General features: G+C 51.0%; 1 protein-coding gene across 1 annotated transcript in view; it reads left to right on the forward strand.

Annotated features, from left to right (window-relative positions):
* The first annotated feature begins 166 nt into the window (after positions 1 to 166).
* Positions 167 to 9,213, forward strand: part of IDS (iduronate 2-sulfatase) — a 47,817-nt gene continuing 38,770 nt past the window's right edge. Inside the window, 1 exon segment of the mRNA XM_077767511.1 lies at positions 167 to 200. Within this exon segment, the coding sequence (XP_077623637.1) occupies positions 167 to 200 (34 nt within the window).

The following is a 9,213-nucleotide window of genomic DNA, read 5'->3' on the forward strand; positions in this document are numbered from 1 at the left end:
GCGGGACGGCGGGGGGCGGAGCTCGGGGAGGCGTATGTGGGGGGGACCTGTGGGTAAGAGCTGGGGTAGGACGAGCTGTGAGACCGGGCTGTGGGTGTAGCTGGCGTGGACCTGAAAGAGGTGTCGGTGGCAGTTGTGGGAAAGAGGTGGAGGAGGACCTAGGGCGATGAGCGTGAAGGAGCAGGACGGAGATGGCGCAGGTTGCGGGGGAGTAGCTGTGGGAAGGGCAGGGTGGGCCTGGGGAAGGTTCGGGGGGGCGGAGCTGGGGAAAGCTGGGAAGACGGACTTTGGGTGGAGCCAAAGAGAAGCTAGGGGACCACTCGGGGTGGGGGGGGAGGGCAGGGCTGATAGGAGGAGCTGGGGCAGTGGAGGCGGGACGGATCTGGGCTGGCGCAGGAGGAGCTCAGGGGAGCAGGCGGGGAGGGGCGGAGCTGGGAGAGCAGTGGGAAGTAGTTTGGGCNTTTACCTGAGCCTCCACACCGGCCTGGATGCCTCCTGTCTTTCCTCCTCCAGTGTGTCCTCCACATGCCATCAGTTTGGTTCGGTTTCCTATCTGCACACCTGTCCTCATCAATCCCATACTGAAAACACTGCTGAGCTCTATCCTCGTTAGGCCCCATCACCTGGGAGCTTTGGGAGGGCCATACAGGGGCACCAGCTCTCTCCCTCCTTGTAGCCCAACACTGTTGGTCACTGCTGTGAACTCCCTGTGCTCTGAGTGCACATACTTTACCAAGACAACCTGCAGCGTGGAATGTCCACCTCCTCTTCTGGCAAGCTCTTGTCCTCCTTCCAGGCACAACTCCAGCATCCCCTTTACTGTCCCGCGCCCGAGCGTCAAACACCCTTCTCTGCTAGTTCAGGTAGCACTCTGCACCTCCCTGCGGACCTTCTTTCACTGGGCTCTTACCTCCCAGTGTTGTAACTGCTCTCTAGGAGTCTGTGGTCCCCTCCGGGGCATGGAGTTCCTTGTAAGCCGGGACTGTGTCTTATTCATTTCTTTAACCCAGGTGCTTGGGACACTGTAGTTTCTTAGTAAATGTTAGATCAACAGAGAGGGCTGCTGGGGTGCCTGAGTGGCTCAGCCGGTTGTGTCTGACTCTTGATCTCCACTTAGGTAATGATCTCACAGTTCGTGAGGTCACGTCCTGTGTACGGCTCTGTGCTGAGAGCATGTAGCCCACTTGGGCTTTTTTTTTCTCCATCTTTCTCTTTTCCTCCCCGACCTGTGCTAGGACTCTCTCTCTCTCTTTCTCAAAATAAATGGATAAACATTTATAAGAAACAGAGAGGACTGCTCTCTCTTCCAGTGAGCAGCACCATCTCTCTTCGAGGCAGAAGGTGGAGGAAACAGGAATCCTGGCCATGAGGTGTGGGACAGAGGGTACCTTCCCGGGATTTTGGCCTTAGGGCTGCAGAGACTCTATTTTCCAGACCACAGTTCTGTCCCCATAATACACTCCATCTGCCTTTTAGGAAGTCCTTGCCATTTTCACCATTGCCCTTTGCAATGCCTGCATCCTCAAGACATCACCCCTTCTGATCCCAGGGCACTTGCTCAGTGCAGAACTCCCTGTCCCCCACGGCAAGTCTGAGCACTTGACTTTGCTGTTTTTCCTCCTTCTCTCCAGTGACCTCCATCCACCCAGACCCCTGGCTGCAGCTGCCAGCTGGCTACCCCTGTTACTCTTGGTGCTCATCACTCTGGTTCTCCCATCCTCTTTGGCCTGAATGTTCCCCTGCCCAGCTGATCCTTTGTGCTCAGTGTGATCCCTATATATCTCCTCCCCTCCTCTCCTTCTCTGAGCCTGTCACCCATTCTTTTACTTGCCAAGAGGTGCAAACCACACTAAGGAAAATGTTGCTGCCCCCCGCCCCCGCTCCATGTGCTTCTTTGACTTTGAGGCCCAGAGAGGCTTCCAGTTTGCTCCTGCCATGTGTTTTGTGGCACCACTGGTCTGGGACCAGCTTGAGCCAAACCCCTTGCTCCCCTCACATAGTTATTGGCAGGTCTGGTTCCTCCTCTCTGATGTACCTTTTGACCATCTCTCTATTGGTTTGCTTGCATTTTTCGTGCTGAGTTGGGGGAGCTCTTTTTTTATGAAAAAAATTTTAAGTTTATTTGAAAGAGAGAGTGAGAAAGCATGAGCTGGGGAGAGGCAGAGAGAGAGAGAGAATCCCAAGCGGCTCTGTGCTATCAGCACTTCGCCTGACATGGGGCTCGATGTAACGAACTGTGAGATCGTGACCTGAGCCAAAATCAAAAGAGTTGGACGCTTAAGTGAGCTACCCAGGTGCCCCGTGGGAGCTCCTTTTTAAATAAAATCTTTTTAAGTAGGCTCTACACCCAACCTGGAGGTTGAATTCCTGACCCTGAGATCAAAAGACACATTGAGGGCCCTTTTTGAAGTCTGGATACTAAATTCTGCCTTGGTTGTATGTGTTTCAGATTCCTCCTGCTACCCCTCAGCCTGGTTTCCTCCTCTCTTTGCAGGCCTGCTTTGGACTCCGCATTTGCATGGACACTGAATTGTAAGTGACCCCAAAGTTCAGGGAGCACCCAGGGCACTTCCCGCTAGGGGCTGCCATCCACCCCCAGCCCTGCCACCTGAGATAAGAAGCCCCCAAGAGGAGGTGCCAGTGTGTCCAGCACTCTGCCCATATGAGAAAAGCCTCCTTCTTTCTTCTGTACTTTCCTTGGCTACTGCTTGGCTTTAGTTCCATGCCTTGGACTCACACAGACCGAGCACTTGGGCAGCTGTGTGGCTGTGGAAAGACAGAGAGCCTTATTTCTTCTGCTCCAGCACCCCCAGATTTTTTTTAACCTCCAGATCCTCATCTGTCCTGTTTCCAAGATACACACTCCCCTAGCTCCCCTTCTCTCTGCCCCTGGGCAACTCTGTTTGGCTGTGTCCCTCTCAACATGGCCCAGATCAAGTGGGCCTGCCTGAGAACCACCTACTGTTGGTTTTGTTTAAATGACACTCCAAGTCCATGGGAAGAAGCTGCACCTTGGGGAACCTGCCAACACCAGTGGGCTACTTTGATGTCACTGGTTAGGTCTGGGGCCTGCACACAGAATGTGACATAACCCATTTGGAACCTTGGGAGTTGGTGTGAACTTCTGGCATCCTCCACCCTTGTATTTACATTACAGCTTATTATATCAACTTTAATTGGGGGTGGGGAGATGCTCATTTCCAAGTTTCCGTCACTCCTGAGCTCTTCAGCATTACCTGGAGGCAAGAAGATTCATAATTTGGGCACACTTTCCTAGATCTTTCTCTGTGTTTTTTCTGTACTCCATTGAGTTCATGCTGTATTACCATTTTGTCTTGTATTTTTTTTCACTTAACATTAAGTATTCTTCCATGCTCTGAAAGGTTCCTCAGAAGACATTTCACTAACCTCTGCACCTCATCCTGGAGTATATCGGATTCCAGACTTTCCCCACTCAAGACCAACTGACAGATGCTCAGGGATAGCCCAGCATACCTTGGACCCAATGACATTCTCTGCTCAGAAGGTCCAGCATACGGGTTCCTCCTGAAGCAGATTTGGAGACAGAGTTTATTGAGTCTCTCATATCAGTTTCAGGTTGGACACTGTGCCCAATAGCCTTGAACGGTGGTGATCCTGTTTCCCAGTATTCATTCACCCAGTGCATAGCCAGAGGTCCCTTTGGGAAGGGCTCATTCCAGTATCTACTTGCCATGGTGCTGTGGTGTCCTTCCATCTGGTGGCCTGGCTGCTTCCCTAGTCCATGGTTCTGATGCCAGCAGGCCAAGTATGAGGACTCAGAGGGATCCTGTAGGACTAGCCAGGAGGATCTCTGGCTGCATGCAGAATAGAAATCAAATGTGAGCTAGCAGGAGGTGAAAGCAGAGTTTATTGAAGATAGAAAGTGCAAGAACAGAATGTTTGGGAGACTCTAGAAGGAAAGGAGGGAGTCTTGTCTTTGTCTGGGGTCTGGGGTTTTTATTGAGGTCTGGTGTATGTGTCCCCTCAGGCATCCAGGAACCCATTAGAACAAAGGGTCCAAGTGTCATTCCTTAGACCCAGGAGCCTTGGCATTGAGATGTCTAGCACTGGTGGTCTGGAACAGGCATATGGCAGCTTCATCTGGTCATTGTCGTCTGGTACTTCCTTGCATGTTACCTACTCTAGAGAAATCATTAATTCCTGTCTCTTACAAGGAAGACATACGCTGTTTGCATTATGAGACGTGTAAAGTTGGGGCACAGGTCCTAGCAAGAATAGAAGCAGGAAAAGGAGAAAAAGCAGATTTTTATGGAGTCCTTCAGTTTCCCTGTCTCAGCTTCAAGTCTCAGAACTGGCTCAGGGGCAGAATTGGGGCAAGGGATCATGACTTGTTTATTGGGGTGGCTGGACTCAGCCTCTTACTGTCTGTTCTTGCTCGTTTGCAATTCCATTTGAGGGTGTACCTTGGCCAGTTGCCTATCCATTATGTTGCTAGGAAGGTCTCCACCTCCACCACTCTGTGGGTCAGGCCTCCTGGTCAGTGATGTCTGTGATCATGAGTCCCTGGCTTCTGGCCATTTGATGCCACCCCAAGGCCTCTGCTGCAGTCCTGGTGGGCAGAGGGGTGGGAGCGTTACTCCCTTTCCTCCCTGACCAGGCCTGATATGCCCTGCCTGTGCTGTACGGTGGCTTCACTCTGGTTGAGGGCCTAGCAGTAGGCTGCCCATCTCTTCCTGCTTTTCCTGGGACTCTTCTGGTTGGAGCATGGTGAATTCTGTAGCAAACTAAGATGGTTGGTCACCATGCCTCCTAGGACGGAGGGCACCTCTGGGGAAAGACTCGGGTAATGTTTTGCTCCCTCGGAGCTATGCTGGATGTCCTAGCTCTTTATTATGGGAAAGGGTGGGCTGCTGCCAAAGTAAGTTTCAGAGACCTCTGTGGAGTCTGGCTCTTCCCCTAAATGCCCTTCCCTGTTTCTTCTGTTAGGGATGCAGGTGTCCCCAAGTAGGCTTCTGATGTTGGTGTGACAGGCCTGCCTTAGTTGAGCCTCCAGCCATCTTTGAAGTTCAGCCATTCCTATCATATCCTGAGTTTGACCTTTGGCCACTGCCTGAGATGGGGGCTACTTTGTAAGCTACCAAGGAAACTCTGGGGCTCCCCCTTCAGTTTCAGCTTGTTAATCACCCTAAGCTTCTCATCACCTGTGAGCCACTAGTGCAGAGGAGTCACCTCCATCCATTCCCATCATCCTTAAGGTTGTCATTCTCATACATTCCACATACCTGGATCTTCTCACCTGCCAGGAAATTACTCTCCACCTGCCAGCTCAGCAAAAAGTTCTAAGGTGAAAGTTTTAGTGGCTGGACTGTCTCCTTGTGCCTGGGGCTATCTGCACACCACCTGTCCTCCGAGATGGGTCCTCATTACCAGTGGGGCAGGTGAAGAGTAATCCCATATCTAGACCCCATCTTGCCACCTTCTTTTTGGACCACTCTGGAACCAACAGTGTCAGATTAAGTCCTTCAGGGAGCTGACCCCAAGAGGAAGTTAGGAATGTCAAAGACTGATTGGGGTCTAACACCCACTAAAGGAATAGAGAGGAAGCAGGGTTGGGCAGGGTGTTCCTTCAGATGGGATGCCCACCTGACAGTCTACCAGTCCACCAGGGAGCTGCAGAGCAAGGATTATCATTCTAGGGTCAGCATCCTGCCAGTGTGGTCAGGCTCTCACAGTGCCTGAGGCCATGAAACCCACACTGAATGGATGAGTCTACACCTAATAGTGCCTGAGGAATGGGTGTAAGCTAAGCAATGTAGGGTACCATCTGCCTTTGCCCAGGTACCACCACGCTCTACCCTGTGGCTGGCTTGGTCATAGGTGGTTTGGCCTCTTACTGTACATCAGATGCCTGCTGAGTTAGGAAGGGCCTTTGCTAACCAGGTATCTGTTAGGATTGGTGTAAACCTAGGCTGATGGGAGAAAGCAGATCTGGGTACAGAACATAGGAAGGCAAAGCACATATAAATCAGTAGACACCCACTTTGTAAGAGGCTCCTTGAAAGTGTGCACTGTGTGTTACTCAGAGCTGAGAGGAGGCAACTTCCAGGCAGACCTGTATGCTCTGGAGCCTGAAACAAGGCAGAATGAGGTGCAGTCAATGGGAATGGGAAGAAACTACTAACTTAGGGAGAAGGGCTGGGTCTTGAAGGCAGATAGGGGCTTCTTAGGTAGGAAGTGGGAGAAGGGCTGCTGGAAAGGGCCAGATACCTGCTGGGAACTGAAAGAAGGTTCTTGGCTGGAACAGACACATTTATGGAGCACCTCCAGCCTGGCACCATCAATTGAGGTCTGCTGTACAATTTTTGGCATAGGAGTTTGAGAGATTTTGATACGCTGTGAAGTGGCATTCAATGCTCATAGAGGGAAGTGTGTGCACATGCGTGTGTGTGTGTGTGTGTTTGTGTGCGCACGTGCAGGCATGTGTAAAGCTCCCTAGATGTGGCTGGTCAGGCTCCTGTCCTCCACGGAGGGAACATAGCAGGAAGTCCAGTGTCTGTCCTATGGTTACAAAGCTGGGATTGATCTGTGACACTCCCACTACTACAGTGTGAGCCCAAGAGAATCACTTTACCTCTCTGAGCCTCAATTTCCTCATCCAAAAGATTTGTATAATATAAAAATCTAGCCCTAAGGTGTAATATTTTCCAGTTTACCTCATGGGGATGAGGATGACACGAGCTAATAATGTGAGAGCAATCTGTAAACCATAAAGCATTCTGCTAGTAATAGGAGTTGAAGAGGCATCTCTTCCCAAGAAGGCTTTGCCAAGTAAGAAAGAGTGTGGGGGTGCTGCTGACCTGTGGCTTGAAGCCTGGTGATAGGCTATGGGCAGACACTGAAAACTCCCTAGCTTGTAAAAGAGGAGGAAGAGCAGTAACACCATTGGCCCCCAGTCCTAAAGCTTCTATAGGATGTGGCCTGGTTGGGGTCTTGGGTGCTGTGTGTGGATCTTGACTGGAGATGTATAGTGGTGCCTGGGACTAATGGAGAGGTATTGTGAACCTATTTGGACTGACAGTGTTTGAGAACTGAGGGCTATATCAGTGCCGGGAATCCATAAAGCTGGGAGCCTCTTTCCAGCTGTGTGGGAGTCAATGTCAGCCTGCTGCCTCAGGTAAGACAGGTCTAAGATCTGCTACCCACAATTCTGTTACCCATAAAGCTTCGGTAACTGGAAGTGTTTCCATAAGCTTGACCTAAACTCTTCTGGTGGTAAAACAAAAAATGGATGGCATGAAGCTATTTAGAGAATCCTGAATTTTCTTTATTTCTTTTATTCTTTATTTGTCTTATTATTAACCCTGGGTATTAATAGTCACATGTTTTCCTACACTGACGTCCATGTGTTTGCTACCCCTTGCAAGGGTGTCACTGACAAATGGTCTGTGGCCCTGTCACCTTTCTGAATTCTGATATTCATCTGACCCGAGGCTTTTGATGAGGCATTGTGCACATGTGATACTAACACCAGTAAGAGGCAACATTTGTTGAGGATTTATAGGGGGCCAGAGTTCCTGGATGTATGTCCTTCCTCCAGCCTTCAGCCAGCAGGGACGCCCTTCCCAGGACTGTGGCCCTCCCTGGGTCAACCTGGATGGCTGGATACCTCACCTCCTACCATACTGCACCATGATGGGAAATCTCATTTGGTACCAAGCACAGTTTTCTGTGGTGGAAATGGGATGAATGCAGAGCTCAAAATAGGAAGGCCCCGTGGCAAGCATGTATGTACACTAGTCGTTTATGTCATGTACAGTCTGCCCGCCATCTTGCTTCAGGAGAGTCTCACAGTGTGGCCACCAGAGCCTGGGCCCACTCCCATGACTCAGGGGTAGTGTGATTCGGAGTCTGATTTTGAGAGAAAGGTGATGACCAAGGCAGATGCCCGAGTGCTTCCTCCACAGCTCTTTGCCAGCATCAACAGGGAAGCATGGCTAGAGGAGAGGGGCAGAGAGGATGCCACACAGCCTGCACTGGTTACTCTTGCCCAAGCCTCTGCCCAAGGAGCCCGTTGGTTCTCTCTGGACAGGATGAAGAGATGCCAGAAAGCAGCTTGCTGAGGCTGGTCTTCAGTAGTCTTGTTTTCGTTCATTGTCTCCATTTTTTTCTTGAAGGATTTTTTCCCCCATCACCTGGAGGTGTCTTGATTAGCGACCTTATGTCTTGCAGCTGACATAGGTGAACATTAAGGAGGCAAGGAGGTTAGGTGAGGCCAGGCACCATGGATGCTGAAGCAGGCAGCATGGGGCCTGGCGTGGCGTGAGTGCCTGCCACAGGGGAATGCCTCGCAGTCACACGTTTGTTCGTTGTCTTCCTCTTCACCAAATCAGTAAGTGAGAGAGCACGTCTGGAGTCCTGTCTTTGTCAGTGACAAGCTGTGTGACCTTAGCTCACTTCCGTTTCCTCCTCATGTAAAGTGAGGATACCAGAACCCACACCCGTTGTTGGGACATAAACTCCAGGCAGTGCCATACAATTCTCACTCACCACATATTCAGTGACTAATGATATTATCATTGGAATTCATTTGGGCCCTGAGTTCCCAAGTCCATGTTTTCCCTGAGCAAAATTAGGGTTTTCTGCCAGCCCAACATCTGGAAGCTCTCTCTTGCCTGCCCATGCAGCTTCTGTGCCTCAGTGACCCTCCATGTACCCTCGTTGCCTGTGAGGACATGCAATAATCACCCTCACAGCACAAGGCTCAGTCAGCAGCCCAGACCAGGGCCCTGGCCTGGGTCAGTCTGTGGCAGTGTGGCATCATGGCTAAGAGACCAGAGTTTAAGTTCCAGCCCTGTTGGCTGTGAGACCTTGAGACAGTGAAGCCCCTTCTCCAAACCTCTGTCTGAACATCTGTGTGCTGGAGCTAATAAAAAGCATGCACGATCCCTGGGGCAGCAGTGAGGACTTAATGAGTTAAAAAGGCTCAAATGGATTTGGTGCACAAAGCTGTTATGGGAAAGAGATGCAAGACAGTGGTGCTGGCATCTTTTGTCTGACTTGACCCCCAGCCAGCCAANCCACCCAGGCGCCCCGGGAACTTACTCTTTAAGCAGCTTGTTGTGGAGGTTGAAGACCAGTTACACAGGAAATGGAAAACCAGGATTCCCCTGATCTTAGTACCATGAAAGGCATACGCGGCAAACGCCACATGTGCTCCCTGGAGCCTGGCTG

Source organism: Crocuta crocuta, unplaced genomic scaffold (assembly GCF_008692635.1).
Source record: "Crocuta crocuta isolate KB4526 unplaced genomic scaffold, BGI_CrCroc_1.0 scaffold840, whole genome shotgun sequence".
NCBI classification, from domain to species: domain Eukaryota; kingdom Metazoa; phylum Chordata; class Mammalia; order Carnivora; family Hyaenidae; genus Crocuta; species Crocuta crocuta.